The sequence below is a fragment of the Coffea eugenioides genome, chromosome 3 (assembly GCF_003713205.1).
Source record: "Coffea eugenioides isolate CCC68of chromosome 3, Ceug_1.0, whole genome shotgun sequence".
In the NCBI taxonomy this organism is placed as follows: domain Eukaryota; kingdom Viridiplantae; phylum Streptophyta; class Magnoliopsida; order Gentianales; family Rubiaceae; genus Coffea; species Coffea eugenioides.
Window position 1 is genome coordinate 13,429,970 of NC_040037.1, and position 22,374 is coordinate 13,452,343.

Below are 22,374 nucleotides of genomic sequence, written 5' to 3' on the forward strand. Positions count from 1 at the left end.
CCTCCTTAGGTCCTAGCACCGCGTGGTCGCGGTTCGAACCCTGTTATCGTCTTGTGTCTTTCGGGGGGCGGGGACACAAGCGTAGTGGAAATAGTCGGGCCTAGAATATAACCCGTCGAATCCCGGATACCCACCGTGTCAGCAAAAACAAAAAAAAAAAGGAGGTCAACATTCAACTATTAATATGTTGTATAACCAACTAGAAAATTTCTGTAGTCATCTTAGAGTATCATTCCTTCAATGTGCTTCTTCCAATGATGATAGTAACTGGTAATTTAAATGATTAAAATTAAAAGTAATATTTGACCATCCAGCTAATTTAAATAATATTTGACCAAAAGCTATTATAGAATCTGTCAACTGCTTATCCTACTAATTTTGCAGAACAATTGGTCACTGCCATATTTTGAGCTAGATCTGTGTTTTTTGTGACTATTATGTGTTTTTGTTTTTGTTTTCATCCTTTTTTTTCTCCAAATGGGACTAATTAGATGTACAAGTAATATACAAAAACATAATATGAATACTGCTATTAATTATATATTCTACTTTTTTTGTCAAAAAAATATTACAAAGTAATATTCTACTGGTTTCAGTTGATTTTTGTATTACAAAGTTTCTTAAAAGAGTTATTGACAATTGAAAAGTGGACAAATAAAAAGGGGAAGAGTAATTGACGGTTAAGTTTTTTTTGGAAATCATCTAACATGATTTGATTTGCATAACTCCCCTAATGGCAGGCCAAACATCCATTAAAAATTACAGATCATAATTTAACAGATACAATAGATTTGAAAATTACAAACAAATCTAAAAAAAATATAAAGAATTTTAAAAGTGTCTATCTTCCGTGCTTATGGCAATCACCAGATTTGCCAATAAACGGTTTTAAGTTTCAATAATGATAATGAGATATGTTGAAATAGATTTAAAATTTGAAAAAAAATTTAGATCTGACAACCAAATGTGAAATAAATTCATATCTAACAACAAAATAAAGCAAAAAAAAAAAAAAAAAAACTCCATAGGAGTTTGTTTCAATTGGATGGATGATGTAATGTTCAAATTGGAATTGGATACGTAAGTGCAAAGGTAAGCCATTTCCTTTTCTTTTTTTTCTTTTTTTGGAATGCATTTGATGTTTGATTTCCGAAAGGAATTAAAACGAACTTGGATAGTACAAAAGTTTAAGGTGGAGGATGACACCACAAATTTAAAGTGAATTTGACCATTTATTTGTATGTAAAGTTTTAACCTTTTAACTTACCGAGACGTGCTTAAAATCTTACCTCCTTTAGTTTAGTTTAAGGGATAATTTCAGAAGCCTCCTGAAGTTTTTGCTATCACAAGCCTCCCATGAAAATTTACAAATATCCCATACTTTAGACCTTTTTCTGCATTTTGCTGGTATGATGTAGTTTACACTTTAGAATGACATGTCCTTGGAGACGCTTTTGATGTAAACATTCCAACCAAAAAATGCTGTCCGACAATCTATAACTCTCGTAGCAGTAGCACATGAAAAATGGACCACTTTAGCATTAGCACTATAACTCTCGTAGCAGTAGCACATGAAAAATGGACCACTTTACAATACATAACCTTTAATGCATTCAACTGCAAGGAAAATTATGTTCTGCTTTTACATGACCATATCTTTATTCATTACAACCTTTCTGAAGAAACTTTACTTGCCTTAACCCTGGAGACAATAGTATGACGAAATTTATTGGAACAAATACATATCACTCAACTCTTAATATAGTGAAATCCACCATCAGGCACATAGCTAGAAGGAATTATTGCCACAACAAAGCTATGTCTTCATGTCCTCTTCCAGGTTGACAATGGTGGAGTTTCAGAATTTTGCCAAGTGCTGATTTCAGGCCCGTATCTCTCACCCTTGACTCCTGCAGAAGCAATAGATTCAAGTTCCGCCATATCTTCTGCCGACAGTTTTACAGACAAAGCTCCTATATTCTGATTGAGGTTCTCAATCTTGGTAGTGCCAGGTATGGGACAAACATCATTGCCTTGGTGATGGACCCAGGCCAATGCTAGCTGTGATGGAGTACAACCCTTCCTTGAAGCAATGGCAGTGGCCCGCTCATACAACTTCTTGTTGTGCTCCAAATTCTCTGCTTGAAACCTTGGCAAACCCTACATTGTATGAATTTCAAAATTTCAAGCAACTGTAACGCCAGAAATGCAAAAGGGAGTGAAGCATGTGTCGTCTACAAATGAAGACAATATGAATAACTTCAAGATGATGGATAGTATTGTTTGAGGTGTACAAAGTTCAGGGGAAGGAACAATCAAGTAAGGTGGACTGAGTACTCTAAGAAACATCAATTGTAGAAGGTAGATCCTGCAACACATTTCCCATTAACGAGGGAACTCAAAATAGAAAACGGGTACATTTTTGAGCTATCAGGACACTTGCAGATTGCCACTGAATCTGGTAAAAGTAGATGAGTGAGAAACTTATTCGAACTATAAACAATCTATACTCAAAAACATATGTACAAACCTTTCGAAAGTCACCTTCAGCCAAATTCTCCATCAGCTTTGGACCTGATGAGAAGAAACCTCGTCCAAGTGGCCTGTATGCAACAATCCCTATGCCAAGCTCTCTGAAAGATTATACCAAAAACTGAATTGAGAACTTCATATTTCTTCTAGACCATTTAGAAAATTCAGCAGAATATATGCACTACCTGCAAGTGGGAATAATCTCTTCCTCGACATCTCTGGTCCACAATGACCACTCCAACTGTACAGCTGTTATTGGATGAACAGCATGTGCTCTTCGAATTGTTGAAGCTGAGGCCTCAGACAGACCTATATACTTTATTTTACCCTCTTCAACCAGTTTCTTGAGCTCTCCTATCTAGAGAATTTCAATGGACAAGAAGATGCTAAGCTGATTTATTACATTCAACACTTAGGCAGATAATCGAAATATTACGTGCAAAAAGTAAAAGTTGCACTAGTTCAACGAAGTTGTGGACAAAGTATACATCAAACTGAAATCACTAATTGATGAAAATGGCAATAAGCATCCAGTGATAGTTCTCTATGTACAGCCAACCGGAGGACTTAGTTCTACTGGACCATGCCAACATAATGCTCCTCCAATATGATTACATGGCATTGTTGACTTCTATATAGAATAATGGCCGTACATATCAATTATCAGTTGCCAATTTTGCTTGATTTCCGTTATACTTGCCTGTATTTTGAGTGATTAAACTGCAAGAAAGTTTCTACCTAATACTCAGGGAAAACAAGACAATTCTTTGCTGATTACATGAGAAAAAGAAGACAGAGAAATCGTTTCATAAAAGCTTAATGTAAGCAAGCTGCTGAAATCTTTGAATTGCTTGGAGAGGTCAATGGGGCAGTTGCAGCTGGCTTTCACAATTAGACAAAAAGCTGTGCTCTGAACAAAATGAGTACCATGTTTTTTAGATATCAATAATAAATGTCTATCCGCAGTGCTTTTGGCACCGACTGAAAACGAATGACAATGTAAGTAAATAGCCTATCTCAAATGAAAGAGAATGCTCAGGTCTCTTGGTTCTAAAGGAAAGCTGTACAATGTATAGCATGATATCCATCTGTATATCCCTCAGCAGGACTGTCAAGCTAATACAAGACATTTTCATTGTTTTCACTTTTCAGGATGCCTTGTGCAAAATCAGCTATACCATACTGCAGATTAGCCGAGACCATAAGGTTGACTAACTTTTCTGTGCAATTTTTGAAGAATTGAAACGGACATGAAACTGAATTATTCTAAATTTGGAGTTGATCAAACTTTTGTTTCATCAAGAATGAGGTGGAGCTAAAATAAAAGAAAGGCAAGATGGAGCAAACCGTGACTTCAATGGGCACACTTGTATCGATGCGATGTTGATAATAGAGATCAATGCAGTCCACATCAAGCCGCTTCAAACTTGCTTCACAACAAGCCCTCACATAGGCTGGATCACCACGTACATCAAACTTCCCATCCTGAAAACTGATTGCAAATTTGGTTGCTAGCTCCACTTTCGCTCTTATTCCTTCCTTCAAGGCCTAGAACCATGGTTTCATTATATTAATCATCAAGGACATACACATTATTGCATGGTATAACAAGTGGATTTGTGATTTCATGGATGGCACAGTCCTTCTGGAGTTTTTCCAACACTTCATTGTTAAGGCTATGCCACTTCTTTGTATGGCAAAGGATATGAAAAGTATGTAATCCTTGGGGTTTAGAAGTCTGATACTTTAAAGGAGCCAATCCATTTTCTTTTTTTTTTTGGTTTATATTTCTTCAACTTAAATTTACACTCTAGCTTTGTCATTCACAAGATTTGATGCACAACATGAACATACACAGAATCGTGCACATGCAAATTAATACGAAAATAGGGAACTGATCAATGTAGAATAATTATTTAGGGCCCTTTTAGGAACCATTTGGATCAAAGGAAAGGATAAATATATAAATAAAACATCCTAGTGAAAAAGAAAGGAAAGGAGAGTAGAGGAAAATAGTTCTCATTTGTCTTATTTGGATCAGATATGGTTGGAAAAGAAAGAAAACCTAAATATACTGTTTGGTAGAATGACAGACATGAAAGGAATGGTTTTCCTCTTCTTTTTTTTTTTTTGAACAGCAAAAGAGGAACTTTACTTAACGATAAAATATTTACATAAGTTGCTTCGTCAAACATTCGTAGCCTGCTGTTGCATCCCACAATTTATTTGGGTGCTTGAGGCATTTTATTAGAAAATCATCAACAAGATTTTCTTTCCCTCTGTTTCCGTCTACTTTTGTATGGAAATGATGTCTGAGCAAAACACAATACATCCATTTCCTTTTCTTTCCGTTTCCTCTCCTTTCCCCTCTCAAAATCAATCCAAATACAATCCATCCATTTTCTTACCTTTCTTTCCCTTCTATTCCTTCATACAATTCTCTTTTCATAATCTTTAAAACTTTACTGCTCATAAAAAGTAAATTTTACTATCTCTTATCAGAGAAATAGTAAACTTTCCATAAAATGATGAAAATTTTAACATCAAAGACGAAAATAGTACTATTTTACCAACTCCATTATGATGTAGAATTTTGACTGAAAAAAAAAAAGAAAATGAAGAGATGGTAGCTATTCAACGTATGCGCTAGACCTGCGACCTTCTCTTCTCAACTTTGTTGCACGTTTGACAATTGACACCACATGGATGCCATTGTCGGAATACTGAAAATTTTGGGTGACTGAACTATTTAGAAAACAATTTATTAAAAAAAACTCTCAATTTTTTTTAAACCACTTTTTTTCTCTTACAAATATTTTTTTCAAGAAGAAAAAAAAACTACAATAATATTTTCATGAACCACCTTCAAAAACGCCAAACCAAAGTCTAGGTTTTTATGTTATTTCCAGCAATTGGAACTTTTGATTGGTGCCTTAAAAGAGTCCAGTCTTTCTGGTTAAATAGTCTAATAAAATAAACATAATTTACACTTAACCCCTTGCAATAATTCACTTGTCTCGTTTTGCTACTTCCAACTTTATTTATCATCACTTTGCCCTTTCCCTATTTTTCCCCCATGTTTCCTTCCCTTTCCTTTCTTTTAGAAGGTAACATATCTCAATGGTAGAGATAAAACTTCAATTATTTTGATTCCCGTGTATGAGAAAATTATTATTAATATTCAAAGAGTTCTTTACCAAAGAATAATGAGACAATTGAAAGTTAATTACTATTATACACTAAACATGTTGTCTGCTTGGTTACCTAATGATTATAAGTCTTATTTGATAATCCAATTCAACACTTAAAATTAATAGGTTCAAATCTTAACATATTCAAACATGTTTGATAATAAAAAATTGAATATCGGAATTAATTAAATGGCATTGAATTTCTTAAACAAAATTTGCTCCAAAAAATAAGTGATAAATTATTCACTGATCGTTTGATGTGACATGCACTCAAACGTATCAAATTTAATACTTAACAATTTAATAACTTTATGAATTTAGACTTAAATTAGATTTTAATTTTCAAACTTCAATTTTACGAAATGCACCCATAGAGAATTATATTGCTCATGTATGGAAGGCTTGCTCAAGTAAAAGTTTAGCTAGCAGAATTTGTGTAAATATACAACGCATAGCTCATAATAAATCAATAACTTCATAGCAAAAATCATTTTATACAAAATTGCGCCAAAATCAAAATCAAAGTAATTCATCCCATGTCTATAAAGGAGGACAAACTGAAAAGGCAGTAACATGAAGAAATGAAGCAAAAGAAAAGAAGAACAATGTCCTATTTGACTAATAATACTTACAATTTAAACAAATGGAGTTCAAGTGCTCACAAACAAAATTAAGGGGGCCCAAAGGGAGACAAGTTTTGAAGTGCAGGGGGTCAAGTATAATATACCCAAATAAAATATTACAAATATGCTCTTTCAGAAATTAAAAGTACAAGATTTTATGCACAGCACACAACAGCAGAAAATTTGTAAATACGGTACCTTGCCAATGAGTATTTCGTTGGTGTGAGGTCCATACATATCGGCGGTGTCAAGATGGGTGATACCTCTGCAAATAGCATGGTGGATGAGTTTGATCATATCAGGCTCGGGCTTCGGCGGCCCGTAGGCTTCTGACATGCCCATGCAGCCCAGCCCTTGAGCTGAAACTTCAAGACCTTGCGAGCCCAGCTTGATTCTTGGCACTTTCACTTCTTCTGACGCCGCCATTTTCGGACAAGAGCACAAGACACAGAGGAAAGAGTTGAGTGGAGCAGAGTTTATTGTTTAGTAGCTGAGGCCTGAAGAGGAAGTATGGATGGACTGGACTGAGCGATTTCTGTAGTCTTGGTCTATGCTTTTATAGATGACCCAGGGCCGCCGCCGGCTGGTGGTCAGCGGGAGGACTTGTGGAGATAGGAGAATTATGGATGGACTGGACTGATGAGGGATTAGTGTAGTCTTGATCTATGCTTTTATAGATGACCCATGGCCGCCGGCGGCTGGTGGGTCCGGCGGGAGAACAGGCGAACATAGTAGATTGTTGGTCCCGTTTGAGCTGCCACTTTTTTGGAGCTTTTAGTACAAAAAAAAAAGTTAGGGATAATTTCAGGAACCTCTATGAGGTTTCTAACAATTTTACTGTACGCTTACTTTCTTTGATTTGATAGTTTTTGTAATAAAGTTTTAAAATAATATTAATTTGATCAAATTTTTAAATAAATATCCAAAACAAATTCAATGGGAAATGTTTAAAATAGGTACTCTGTTTCCCATTATAACAGAGAACCTATTTTTTCATAAATAAATTTATTTATCGGATAAAATAAAAATAAATCCGTTTTCCAATAAAACACCAACCATTTATTGGAAATAGCTATTTATTGGAAAACGGGTTTTTCCAATAAAACACCAGCTATTTATTGGAAATAGCTATTTATTTTTATTTTATCCGATAAATAAATTTGTTTATGGGAAAATAGGTGTTAAAGAGCTGATATTTGATGGAAAAAATGATATTTTAGGATACCAATGAATAACAGTTAAAACACATTCACAAATTTGGTATTTTAAATACTGAAAATTGGTTCCGTTTGGATTAGATTTTGTTGGGGGTGTTTTTCAAAAATAGCACTGTAGCATTTCGAACGTGAAATACAAGTACTGTACATATCTGCTATTCCTTTCCCTTTTAAACCAATCATTTTGACTTTTGTGCTTTCTGATAAAAAATTTTCATTTGTTTTTTGTGGAAATGCAAAAAAAAATTAATTATGTATAAATCGAAAAAATTACTAATTTAATTATTGGCACTTTGCTCATACGTTGAAGGACTGGTAAAAAAGCCGTGAAGAGTTGGTATTTTTATTAATGAAAACTTTTCCCGTAAATGGCCTGCTCTTTATGGCTTTCCTTCATTGTATTATCAAAGTACCATACTTTTTTGTATTTATCACGAATTCACATATTGTGACTGTGAATTAAAAATTTTTCGAGATCGTATTTTTATTAATTAGTCTTTTTTTCATACTATCGTTAGTTTGAATGAAAAATTTTACCACATCCTGGACCATCCAACTATAAATTTAAGATTAAAGTATGAATTTAAATAATATTTGACCAAAAGGGATTATAGAATCTGTCAACTGCTTATCCTACTAATTTTGTAGAACAATTGGTCACTGTCATATTTTGAGCACAAGTTGAGTGGAGCAGAGTTTATTGTTTAGTAGCTGAGGCCTGAAGAAGAAGTATGTGTTGACCTTGGTTTTGATGATTAACAAACCAAAATGTAGATTTGGGCTAATGTTTTTATGTGAGCAATTTGTTAGAACAGATTCTTGTGGCACAAAAGAAGAAGCAAAAACAGGGCACTCATGTCGGTCGTCCGAAAGGAAGCTATCGGACGTCCGAAAGGATGAAGAACATCCAGAAGGAAACTTTGTCGGACGCTCGTGAGAAAGCATCGGACGTCCGAGAAATTTCGCAAAGATTTGATGACTCTCTGACGACGTTCGGACGCAGGGTTCGGACGTCCGACAGGTGGTTTGGACGCAGGGTTCGGACGTCCGACAGGTGGTTCGGACGTCCGACAAGCCAACGGCTAGTTTTGACAGCATTTAATATTTGACCGTAGGAGAGCCTTTTGGAGCCATTTCTCACCTTCTATAAACACCCCAAAGCACAAGAAGACACCAGACTTTTGCCAACACAAAATACAAGCTTACAAGTGAGATTTTTGAGTAGAAAGATTCTTTGTTGGTTGTATAAGGGGTTGGGAAAGTTGGGTTGTGAGGTTGCTCAAGTGAAGGTTACTCTCTAGCAGGAGTAAAACCTTGGTGAAGGTGAACCTATCACTTGGAGTGGTAAAATCTTGGTGAATATTGCCTCATTTGTATAAAATAGTTCTTAATTGGGTGAGTGATCTTTCAAGTGTAAGTTGTTGAGGGTTAACTAGAATAGTTGTAAAACTCCTTGGCTCAACCAAAGAGTGTTTGGGGTGAGGAAGGAGTGAGCCTTCACTTGTACATCTTGGTTAGCATCGCCATCAATTGAAGAGGCTATTGGATTGATATTTGGTTTGCATTTCTTATCTTTTCTCTTTAATTAAGTTTTCTTTATTGTGCTTAAATTTGATATATCTTTGTGCATCATTGTGAAATTGTTTGTACTCATTGGGTTGCACCGGACCTTACAGTATGGATGGACTGGACGATTTCTGTAGTCTTGGTCTATGCTTTTATAGATGACCCGGGGCCACCGGCGGCTGGTGGGTCAGCGGGAGGACTTGTGAAGATAGGAGAATGTTGGCCCCGTTTGAACTGCCACTTTTTTGGAGGGTTTTGTACCAAAAAAAAATTAGGGAAAATTTCAGGAACCTCTCTGAGGTTTCTAACAATTTTACTGTAAGGTTTGAAATATTACGCCTACCTCCTTTGATTTGATAGATTTTGTAATAAAAATTTAAAATAATTAATTTGATCAATTTTAAATAAATATCTAAAAATATCTTTGGATAATGAATTTTGATTTATTTTTCTATACAATTATGAAATTTTCTAGTATAGTTATAAGAAATAGGTGTCAAATTTTTAGGGATTAGTGTAGTCTTGGTCTATGGTTTTAGGGATAATTGCAAATATCGTCCCTGAGATTTCTAACAGTTGTACTCACCTCTCCTAAAATTTGAAAAATAGCACTAAATTTTCCTAAACTAGATTTTGATAGTAACTTCAACCCATGTTAGAAAAAGTACCATTAAAAAAGTCTTTTGGAAAGTGAGATAATAATTTTGTTCCATTTATATCATTTTTACCTCTCATGAGGTAATATTAGTAAAAAAATATTAAGGGGCTATTGGGTTAAAGGGTTTGGGAATCACAGAATGGAATAAACCCTTTATTTGTTGCTTGGGTTAAGCCTATTGGAATGTAATTTTTGGAATCATTTCTAAAAAATCTGACTTATCCCATTCTCGAGCAAATTGGGAAGTTTTGGACAAAACTCTCAACTTATTCCCTCAGACAACATTTATGACGGACATACCCTCTCTTTCTCTCCATCACACGCTGCACTCTCAATTGATATTCCTTTGCTCTCCTCATAGTCCACCACCCGATGACCTTCTATAGCCAGTTCCCACTTCCCTCGGCGGCGGCCGCCCTCTGCCCCTAGTCCCTCCTGGAGTATTGACTTCTGCCGCCCTCGCGGATGCAAAATTTAAGTTCTTATATACAATAGTATTCGTGCTACTTTATAAGCTTTGGATGTTGACTGCTGAAGACTTGGTGACTACTGCGACGTGAGGGACGAGGGAGGCACCGGAGAACGACTTCTGAGGTTGCCATTCCTTTAAACTTTAATTTCGAACTTTTTGATTGGATTTTCGTTCTTTGGTTTATTCGGACCTGCAAAGATTTCATCAATCTTTAGGAAATTGAAAGAGAGAAAAAAAAAGGGAAAAAAACTGGTAAAAATGTGAAAGGTTCAGATATATCAAACAAGAATGATGGTGGTGATTTTTAAATTAAACAAGAGGTTCAGATATATCAAACAAGAGGGAGTAACCCTTCATTCTAAAGCCATAAAGAGCTCATGTTTTATTGGAGAACGGGTTTATTTTTATTTTATCCGATAAATAAATTTGTTTATGAAAAAATGGTTACTCTATTCTTATAATGGAAGAAAGCCATAAAGAGCTGGTGTTTTATTGGAAAACGGATTTATTTTTATTTTATTCGATAAATAAATTTGTTTATGGAAAAATGGGTACTATGTTTTTATAATGGAGGAAAGCCATAAAGAGCTGGTCTTTTATGGAAAAATATGACTTTTGCGAAAGTGACCACGATTTGATTTATGAAATTATCCAAAAAAAAAATTAGAATGGATTTATTTGTTTTGAAAGTTGTATAACGATCGTTAAACTTCAAATATCCATTCCTTAAACTTCAAAATCTACAAAGTCTCATATTTTTGTTAAATACAAAACCTACCAGTTTCTGCAATTATGGATGGACTGGACTGATGAGGGATTAGTGTAGTCTTGATCTATGCTTTTATAGATGACCCATGGCCGCCGGCGGCTGGTGGGTCCGGCGGGAGAACAGGCAAACATAGTAGATTGTTGGCCCCGTTTGAGCTGCCACTTTTTTTGGAGTTTTTTGTACAAAAAAAAATATTAGGGATAATTTCAGGAACCTCTATGAGGTTTCTAACAATTTTACTGTAAGGTTTGAAATATTACGCTTACTTCCTTTGATTTGATAGTTTTTGTAATAAAGTTTTAAAATAATATTAATTTGATCAAATTTTTAAATAAATATCCAAAAATACCTTTGTATAATAAATTTTAATTTATTTTTCTATACAATTATGAAATTATCTAGTATAGTTATAAGAAATAGGTGTCAAATTTTTAGGGATTAGTGTAGTCTTGGTCTATGCTTTGAGGGATAATTGCAAAAACCGTCCCTGAGATTTCTAACAGTTGTACTCAGCTTTCCTAAATTTTGAAAAATAGCACTAATTTTTCCTAAACTAGATTTTGATAATAGCTTCAACCCATGTTAGAAAAAGTACCATTAAAAAAGTCTTTTGGAAATTGAGATAATAATGTTGTTCCATTTATACCCTTTTTACCTCTCATGAGGTAATATTAGTAAAAAACAAAACAATTAGTGAAACTTAAAAGATATATATATATATATATATATGTTTTTTATAAAAAAACACAAAACACGAAGGAAAGAGTTGAGTGGAGCGGAGTTTTGTTGTTTGTAGGTGCAGCCTTGAAGATGAAGGAGAAATTTAATTTTTCATTATACATATATATATATATATATATGCGTATATATTGGTAGAATGAATTATATATTTTCATTATACAAAGATAAATATAAACATATGTTTTTATAAAAAATTTATTTTTCATTTTATATATTTTATATGTTTTCATAAAAAAATTTACATTTCATTATATATTATATGTGCGTGGGGTAGAATGAAAAAAGTTTTAGAGTATACAAGAAATGAAAACCAAAATAAAAATGGAAAATGCTTACCTTTGTGCTTACCTCATTCAAGTTAGAGAATGTTGATTGATTCCTCCAAGTCTGCCAAGACTTCCAGGTCAATTACGCATCCTCGCTCAATTTGCTCACTTTTTTTTTTTTTTTTATCAATTGTCATCCTTACTCCTACACCTATTCTAATTACAGGAAGGCTCAATTGAGCTTATGAAAGATCGATGAGAACAGAATCACCACTGGATCAGACGAGTGCACAATACACCGATCTAAATTTGAAGAAAAGCCACAAGAATGACATTTTAATGGGAGGCAAGGTTACCAAAGCCTTAAGGGCTTGGTGGAGCTGGTGGTTCATTCAATTTGCCCACTTGGTTCAATCAATAACATCTTTTGACTGATTTGACTGATGTCTCGTGTAATTAATAGCGGACATTTGCTTCCTCATTGATAACAACATAGCATATGGACCAGGGAATGCCAAAAGCAAGGGCTACGACTCTAAGTGTTGACCATCTAGAGGTTGTTGTTGTAAGTATGGCAACATTGAAGTTTGAAAATTAAAATTTAAAATGTAAAATGTAAAATTTAAAATTATTAAATTTAATCTATTTGAATATGTATCGCATTAAATAATAAGTTAATATATTATTATTTATTTTTTAGATCAAATTTTATCTAGAAAGTTTTTGGTCTAATTGTGGTTCAATCACCATTAATTTTCCAGTTGGACCTCCCTTTCCCCTAGAATAGAAGTCAAATAGGTGTAGAATAGGCGTTGTTGATTGATAAAAGAAAAATAATAATAGGGTGGGACTTATCCTTTTTTTTCTGGAGACGATAACAATTGTATAACCTATTTTATTCTAAATTACAAAGGAGGGAAAATCTAAAGAGACTTGTGTTAGGAACTAATACATACACAGATCTTACTAAACTAAAAAAGTGTTTTGACACCATCTTTTGTGGTGCCAATCCACGTTATGGACTATGAAGCGTGGTAGACCTACAATCACATGAATGTGATAATGGTCGAGTTGACCCGTTGAAAAAATTGGGAAACCAAAGAATCTAGAAAACAAATTTCTAATAGAAAAATTTGTCAAATTAGTCCCTAATATTTACACAAAAAATTTTTTTAGTCTCTAACATTTAAAATCAGCCAAAATAGTTCTTAACATATAAATTATGATCCATTTTTATCCTAATACTCGTATTTGCTCATTTCTCCGACTAAAAATAGCACGTCTCTCTCATGTGGGCATATTTTCAAGGACAAAACTAGAAAACACTATTATTTTCAGTGTAAATGTGGAATTGAAGCTTCTGCTGCTGCTACTTTAGTATATTCTCCTCAAACTGAAAAGCACCCGCGTCAATTTGAGGCTTGATCCCTTTAGCGGTGTGGCTGCTGCTGTTGATCCCCCAAGGAACCACCACCATTAAACCCGGCGAGCTTGATTCCATCACCTTTCCATTAAAGCTGTGTGATCCAACTGCCAAGGAACCACCACCACCTTCTTTCTAGCAAATTGCACAGGAGGCGAAACCCGGGCATCAAGATTGTGGGTTTTGGTGGGCTACGGAAGAGAAGAGAAAAGAGATGACGTGGAAGATGATTTGGGTTGAGGAAACCAAGCGAACAAAGATGACAATGGTTTTGGAAGTGATATAAAAAATCTCGAACTTTCCCAATTTTTTAGCAATTGCTGCCCATCCCTCTCTTCTTGAAGTTCATTAGATTTATGTGGATTCAGGGTTGAGGAAGACGATGAGATGGGGGGCTTTGGGGGGTGGGATTGGGGGTGGGGGAAATGGAAAGAAGATGGATGAGGAAGAAGATGATGATGAAGATTTTGGGGGTGGCAGTGAGGAGAGGAATCCAGCGGAACTGGGATTTGAGAGCTGTGGTTTATCTTCTTGTTCTTCATCGGAAGAGACGTAGCTCGATAGCAAAGAGTCCATGACCAGAAGCAAAAGGGGAGAAAAGCCCTAATTTCAGAACATGGAAAGAAAAATATGCGAAAATGTTATCCTTGAAAAGGGGAGAAAAGCTTGTGTTTTTCAATTTTGTCCTTGAAAATATGTCCACGTGAGAGAGGCGTGCTATTTTTAGTAAAAGAAATGAGCAAATACGAGCATTAGAACCAAAATGAATCATAATTTATATGTTAATAACTATTCTGACTGATTTTAAATGTTAGGGACTAAAAAAAATTTTTGTATAAATATTAGGGATCAATTTGACAAATTTCTCTTTCTAATACTTCTCTCTATCTGACCCATTATTGGTTTCGTGTTTTCACTTTTTTGACAAGTCAAAAGAAGATTTGAAATCAAAATAAAGTAGGAGTATTTCTTGTTCTCTAGAGTTGCCATTTGAAAAGTACTTTTTTTAAATTGCGAATGCACCTTTATGAAATCAAATATTTTTAAATTTGAAGGCTACTTGTTTAAATTCATCTAATGCTATCTATTTATGCATATTGATTACATGTTTGCATGCAAAGTTGAATTTTTGAAAAAATGAATCTAATATTAGGATAAATATCTTTGTGATGAACGGTCCACTTTTTACATGTCATTGTATACAAATTTCGTACCATCTTGCATTTGAAGTTATATGGTGTTGGTTTTTTTTCCCCCATTTGATACCTAAAAAGCACACGAAAAGTTAAAAGCTAGGTGCACTAATAAATTTTAGAATTACTATCCAAGTCCTGAGTTGCAACACTTTTCACTTGCTTTCAATAAAAAATTTAAAAAACAGTCCATCTTCTGTCCGGACATGATAGGCTTTATGATAGAAATCAATTTTTAAATGTGGCTCACCATGTGTCTGGCAAACAGACTGCTTTTATAAAAAGAAAATGGAACTAGTGAACTAGTCCACTGCATGTCAGAGATACTACGAGCCTGGATAGAAAAATACTCAACTTTTCAACAATATTTTTCGAACTTCTTTTTGGCAATATTTTAAAGAAATTTGCCCTGGGTTTGGAGTTGATTAGGTCCGGGTTGATTAATGACCTTGACTAAGATATATCAAAAATTAATATTCAAGAAAATATTCTACATAAAGAAATTGAAAACTAGTACATTTTATTTTTTTTCCTCATATATATAATGCACTTTTCATATTTGATATTCACAGAAAGTAATGACATTACTTACGGTCCAAATTAATTTGAAGTAGTGGCGATTGGATAGTACAAAAGTTTAATGTGGAAGATGACCCCACAATTTTTAAGTGAATTTGACCATTTATTTGTGTGTAAAGTTTTAATTGTTGGATCCTGGAATAATCAGGAAGTCGTATCGGGTTTATATTAAATAAAAAGGGGAGGAAGGAAGCGTTTGATGATTTGGGCTGACAAATGGGTCCGTTTGCAAACGAAGCGCCTCGATGAACTTGACAGGCCTGAATTTAGAGATGTGGGTCCCATTTTAGTAAAACATGTAGTATTAAGTCCTTGTGCTTTGGCTCACTTTAAAAATTTAGCTAACCTGTTATCTCAAATTTCTTATTTAACCCCAAAACTTGGTTATGTTTTAATTTTACCATTTTTGTATAGTAATACATACCACAAGAATGTAAAAACCCAAGTTTCCAAGTAAAATCATCGTCCCTTGTCATCTATAACCATTTTCAGATGCCCACAACTAGTATTCGTTGAATTTTTGCCAAATTCTCTACTTGCATATTCTACATTGTAGGAATTTCAAAATTTAAGCAACTGCAATGCAGAAATTCAAAAGGCCGTAAAGCATGTGTCGTCTACAAAAGACAACAATACGAATAACTTCAAGATGATCATAGTATTGTTTGAAGTGAACAAAGTTCAGGGGAAAGAACGATCTAGTAAGGTGGACTAAGTACTCTAAGAAATCTCAATTGTAGAAAGTAGATCTTGATATACATTTCCCATTAAAGAGGAAACTATAATGCAAGAAATCAGAAGGGAGTAATGAACAGATGGTACTAATTACTTCAAGATGATCAGAAATATTGTTTGACGGGCACAAGTTCAGGGGAAAGATCAATGCATCAAGGTGGACTGAGTACTCCAAGTAGGAAACATCAACTGCTGGAGTTAAAGTTCTGAGATACATTTCCCATCAAAGAGGAAACTCAAAATACAAATCAACTAAATTTGAATCTCAATTTTAGGAAAAAATGATTACATGACATTGTTGGCTTCTTCTATAGTACATTTTTTTCCTCATTTAGACATTTTTTTTTGCTTTTTATTAATATGATATAGTTTACACTTTACAATGATGTGACCTTGGAGTTTCTTTTGATGTAAATATTCCGAGAATAAAATGTTTATATGCTTATGTTTAATAAGTCCTGAATTGAATGCTGTTCAACAATCTATAACTCTCGTAGCAGTAGCACATAAAAAATGGACCACTTTAGCATTCAAAAGTACAATATATAACTCTTAATGCATTCAACTGCAAGGAAAATTATATTCTGCTTTTACATGACCAGATCTTTATTTATTACAACCTCTCTGAAGATACTCCATTCTTCTTATAACTTTACTTGACATAGCCCTAGAGACAATAGTATGTCAAAATTTATTGGAACAATTACATATCACTCAACTCTCAATATAGTGAAATCCACCATCAGGCACATAGCTAGAAGGAATTATTGCCATAACAAAGGTATGTCTTCATGTCCGCTTCCAGGTTGACAAAGGCGGAGTTTCAGAAGTTTTCCAAGTACCAAGCCCAGCGTCAGACTCGTATCTCTCACCCTTGATAGCCGAAGCAATAGATTCAAGTTCCGCCATTTCCTCTGCCGACAGTTTCACAGACAAAGCTCCTATATTCTGATCGAGGTTCTCAATCTTGGTAGTGCCAGGTATGGGGCAAACATCTTTGCCTTGGTGATGGACCCAGGCCAAAGCTAGCTGTGATGGGGTACAACCCTTCCTTGAAGCAATGGCATTGACCTGCTCGTACAAGTTCTTGTTGTGCTCCAAATTCTCTGCTTGAAACCTTGGCATACCCTACATTGTATGAATTTCAAAATTTTATGCTACTGTAACGCCAGAAATGCAAAAGGAAGTGAAGCATGTGTCGTCTACAAATGAAGACAATATGAATAACTTCAAGATGATCAATAGTATTGTTTGAGGTGTACAAAGTTCAGGGGAAAGAACAATCCAGTAAGCTGGACTGAGTACTCTTAAGAAACATTAATTGTAGAAGGTAGATCATGAGATACATTTCCCATTAAAGAGCAAACTATAATGCAAGAAATCAGAAGGGAGAAATGAACAGACGGTACATTACTTCAAGATGATCAGCAATATTGTTTGAAGGACACAAGTTCAGGGCAAAGAACAATGCATCAAGGTGGACTGAATAATCCAAGTAGGAAACATCAACTGTTGGAGTTAAGTTCTGAGATACATTTCCCATCAAAGGGGAACCTTAAAATGCATATCAACTATTGTTTGTACTAAGAAGTACACTTCTGACCAATGAAACTCAGTTTTAGGATTAATGGTAAAGGAAAAATGATAGTTTCACAGGACAAAATGATGAAATTCTGTGCCTGAGACTAAATGATGAAATTGAAGTCCAAGGTCCATTTCCCCTCAAAACTGAAAAGAGACTTTTACATAAAAAGTGACATAGTTTCTTCCTGTTTTGACGTCTTAGGACATCTTTGCACTTTAAAATTCGATACTATCGATTGCTTGTGATTGTTGTCCAGCATGCAATAACAACCTTCAATTAATATAAGATCTAAAATCTGACAAAGCTAGCGCCATATCTTTTAATTTGAACTAAATACAGAGGACACCAAAATCTGAATTCATTCAATCAACTAAAGACCTCAAGACTTGTTCGACAGGAAAAAAAAAAAAGCCTGTTGATTTGCTCTGCTTAATAGAAATTTGATTAAATGTGATCATATTATAAGGCTTAATCAAATTATTGGACATCAAAAAGTGCAGCAACATATGACAGATAGACAAGAATAGGGATATCAAGCAAGATTGACACTGAATGTGGTAAAACTAGATGAGTGAGAAACTTATTCGAACTATAAACAATCTATACTCAAAAACTCCATAGTTTTGGATATGCACAAACCTTTCGGCGGTCACCTTCAGTAAAATTCTCGACCAGCTTTGGACCTGAAGAGAAGAATCCTCTTCCAAGTGGACTGTATGCAACAATCCCTATTCCAAGCTCTCTGAAAGATTATACCAAAAACTGAATTAAGAACTTCATATTTCTTCTAGACCACGTAGAAAATGCAGCAGAATATATGCACTACCTGCAAGTGGGAATAATCTCCTCCTCGACATCTCTGCTCCACAATGACCACTCCAACTGCACAGCTGTTATTGGGTGAACAGCATGTGCTCTTCGAATTGTTGAAGCTGAGGACTCAGACAGACCTATATACTTTATTTTACCCTCTTCAACCAGTTTCTTGAGCTCTCCTATCTAGAGAATTTCAATGGACAAGAAAATGCAAAGCTGATTTATTACATTCAATACTTAGGCAGATAATCGAAATATTACGTGCAAAAAAGTAAAAGTTGCACTAGTTCAATGAAGTCGTGGACAAAGTATACGTCAAACTGAAATCAATAATTGACAAAAATGGCAATAAGCATCCAGTGATACTTCTCTATGTACAGCCCACCGGACCATGCCAACATAATGCTCCTCCAATATGATTACACGACATTGTTGACTTCGTCTAGATATAATAATGGCTGTACATATCAATTATCAGTTGTCAATTTCCTTGATTTCCTTTATACTTGCCTGTATTTTAAGTGATTAAACTGCAAGAAAGTTTCTTCCTAATACTCAGGAAAAACAAGACAATTCTTTGCTGACTATATTAGAAAAAGAAGACAGAAATTGTTTTCATAAAAGCTGAATGTAAGCAAGCAGCTGCAATCTTTGAATTGCTTAGAGAGGTCAATGGGGTAGTCGCAGCTGGCTTTCACAATTAGACAAAAAGCTATACTCTGAACAAAATGAGTACCACGTTTTTTAGATATCGACTAAAAAACTTCTATCTGCAGTGCTTTTGGCACCGACTGAAAACGAATGACAAGGTAAGTAAATAGCATATCATTACTCAACTGGATAGCCTATCTCAAATGAAAGAGAATGCTCAGGTCTCTTGCTTCTAAAGGAAAGCTGTACAATGTATAGCATGATATCCACCTGTATATCCCTCAGCAGGACTGCCAAGCTAATATAAGACATTTTCATTGTTTTCACTTTTCAGGGTGCCTGGTGCTAAATAAGATTTAGCATACTGCAGATTAGCCTAGACCATAAGGTTGACTAACTTTTCTGTGCAATTTTTGAAGAATTGAAACGCACATGAAACTGAATTATTCGAAATTTGGAGTTGATCAAGCTTTTGTTTCATCAAGAATGAGGTGGAGCTAAAATACAAGAAAGGCAAGATGGAGCAAACCGTGACTTCAATGGGCACACGTGTATCGATGCGATGTTGATAATAGAGATCAATGCAGTCCACATCAAGCCGCTTCAAACTCGCTTCACAACAAGCCCTCACATAGGCTGGATCACCACGTACATCAAATTTCCCATCCTGATAACTGATTGCAAATTTTGTTGCTAGCTCCACTTTCGCTCTTATTCCTTCCTTCAAGGCCTAGAACCATGATTTCATTATATTAATCATCAAAGGCATACACATTAATGCATGGTATAGCAAGCGGAATTGTGATTTCATGGATGGCACAGTCCTTCTGGAGTTTTTCCAGCACTTCATTGTTAAGGCTATGCCACTTCTTTGTATAGCAAAGGATATGAAAATTATGTAATCCTTGGGGTTTAGAAGTCTGATACTCTTAAAGGAGCCAATCCATTTTCTTTTTTCTTTTATGTTTCTTCAACTTAAATTTACAATCTAGCTTTGTCATTCACAAGATTTGATGCACAACATGAACGTACACAGAATCGTGAACATGCACATTAATACAAATATGGGGAACGATCAATGTAGAATAATTAGTGCCCTTTTAGGAACCATTAGGATCAAAGGAAAGAATAAATAAATAAATAAAACATCCTACTGGAAAATAGTTCTCATTTGCCTTATTTGGATTAGATATGGATGGGAAAGAAAGAAAACCTAAATCTGCTGTTTGGTAGACTGACAGACATTAAAGGAATGGTTTTTCTCTCTCTTTTTTTTTTTTTTTTGAACAGCAAAAGAGGAACTTCACTTAACGATAAAATATTTACATAAGTTGCTTAGTCAAACATTCCTAGCCTGCTGTTGCATCCCACAATTCATATCTAAAGCAGGTTTCACAAATGGCAAGTTCTACAGATATGAAACACATGGTTACTCAAGTTTATGTAAAATTTGGGTGCTTGAGGCATTTTATAAGAAAATCATCAACTAGATTTTCTTTCCCTCTGTTTCCGTCTATTTTTGTATGGAAATGATGTCTGAGCAAAACACAATCCATCCATTTCCTTTTCTTTCCGTTTCCTCTCCTTTCCCCACCCAAAATCAATCCAAACACAATCCATCCATTTTCTTACCTTTCTTTTCCCTTCTATTCCTTCATACAATTCTCTTTTCATAATCTTTAAAACTTTAGTGCTCGTAAAAAGTAAATTTTAACATCTCTTATCAGAGTAATAGTAAACTTTCCATAAATTGATGACAATTTTAACTTCAAAGACGAAAATAGTACTATTTTACCAACTCCATTATGATGTAGAATTTTGAAGGAAAAAACAAAAGAAAAAAAAAAGAGATGGTAGAAGAGTTCTAAATCCTTCTAATCGGATACAGCTATTCAACGTATGTGCTAGACCTACGACCTTCTCTTACAATTGAGGACAAACATCTGAAAAAATGAAGAATATTATTGTCTTATTTGACTAATAATACTTACAATTTAAACAGATGGAGTTTAAGTGCTGACAAACAAAATTAAGGGAGACAATATAGTTCTTTTACTAGTTTTTTGAATATTTGTCAAAAAAATAGTTCTTTAATAGAATTTTAATTAACTTGTTGGTTACAATGTTAAAATTGGGGTGAAAGTAGGCAATATATATTTAGATAATTGGGGTGAAAGTTAATTTGTGGTTAAGCTGATTAGCAATATGGTGGTATAATTAAGTGATCGAGAGGGTGAAGCTGGAAATCTAAAAGATGACAAAAAAAAGTTTACACCAAATTTAAGGCTCCCTTTATATATAGTATAAATATTAGGGATAATTTCAGAAACCTTCCCTGAAGTTTCTGATAATTACACATAAATACCTTTCAATATAAAAAATTACAGTGCCCTCCTCTTTCACTTTGATGTGACCAGTTGTCGTATATAATATAAAGGGCGACAAGATTTCAAGTGCAGGGGTTTAAATATAATATACCCAACTAAAATACTTACAAATATGCTCTTTTAGAAATTAGAAGTACAAGAGTTTATGCATGGTACACAACAGCAGAAAATTTGCAAATACGGTACCTTGCCAATGAGTATTTCGTTGGTGTGAGGTCCATAGATATCGGAGGTGTCAAGATGGGTGATGCCTCTGCTAATAGCATGGTGGATGAGTTTGATCATATCAGGCTCGGGCTTTGGCGGCCCGTAGAAGGCTGACATGCCCATGCAGCCCAGCCCTTGAGCTGAAACTTCAAAACCTTGCGACCCCAGCTTGATTCTTGGCACTTTCACTTCTTCTGATGCCGCCATTTTCAGACAAAAACCACAAGAAACAGAGGAAAGAATTGAGTGGAGCAGAGTTTATTGTTTAGTAGCTGAGGCCTGAAGAAGAAGTATGGATGGACTGGACTGATGAGGGATTAGTGTAGTCTTGATCTATGCTTTTATAGATGACCCATGGCCGCCGGCGGCCGGTGGGTCCGGCGGCTATTGGCCGCCGGCGGTGGGTCCGGCGGGAGAACAGCCGAACATAGTAGATTGTTGGCCCCGTTTGGGCTGCCACTTTTTTGGAGTTTTTTGAAAAGAAATTATACATACATAACGAACGAATGTGAGGTTTAAAAAAAAAAAGTGATCGAAAAACAACGTGGGGGCATATTGTTAAAAGTGTATCCCATAATCAAAGTGTTGAAAAGAGGACTCGTGACAAGATTCGCCACTGGCGACTATGTTATGTCACTGGTTACATACTTCCATGAAATTATGAAATTATCAATATTTTTGTAATGAAAAAATGACTTTAATATTGAGATAAATAAGTATATCTTCGTGATAAATGCTGCACTTTTCACTTGTCAATATATAT

The 22,374-nt window shown here is 34.9% G+C and overlaps 2 protein-coding genes across 2 annotated transcripts; both read right to left on the minus strand.

Annotated features, from left to right (window-relative positions):
• Nucleotides 1-1,587: 1,587 nt before the first annotated feature.
• On the minus strand, nucleotides 1,588-7,081 carry LOC113765374 (auxin-induced protein PCNT115-like). Its single transcript, XM_027309526.1, has 5 exons — nucleotides 6,545-7,081; nucleotides 3,880-4,080; nucleotides 2,718-2,890; nucleotides 2,531-2,633; nucleotides 1,588-2,160 (listed from the first exon to the last, which is right to left on the minus strand). Exons 1-5 carry the CDS (start codon nucleotides 6,770-6,772, stop codon nucleotides 1,825-1,827), a joined length of 1,041 nt encoding a protein of 346 aa, XP_027165327.1. The 5' UTR covers nucleotides 6,773-7,081; the 3' UTR covers nucleotides 1,588-1,824.
• Nucleotides 7,082-16,494: 9,413 nt separating this feature from the next.
• Nucleotides 16,495-21,925, minus strand: LOC113765372 (auxin-induced protein PCNT115-like). The gene is made up of 5 exons (XM_027309525.1): nucleotides 21,591-21,925; nucleotides 19,547-19,747; nucleotides 18,377-18,549; nucleotides 18,190-18,292; nucleotides 16,495-17,093 (listed from the first exon to the last, which is right to left on the minus strand). Exons 1-5 carry the CDS (start codon nucleotides 21,816-21,818, stop codon nucleotides 16,755-16,757), a joined length of 1,044 nt encoding a protein of 347 aa, XP_027165326.1. The 5' UTR covers nucleotides 21,819-21,925; the 3' UTR covers nucleotides 16,495-16,754.
• Between the last annotated feature and the right edge of the window lie 449 nt (nucleotides 21,926-22,374).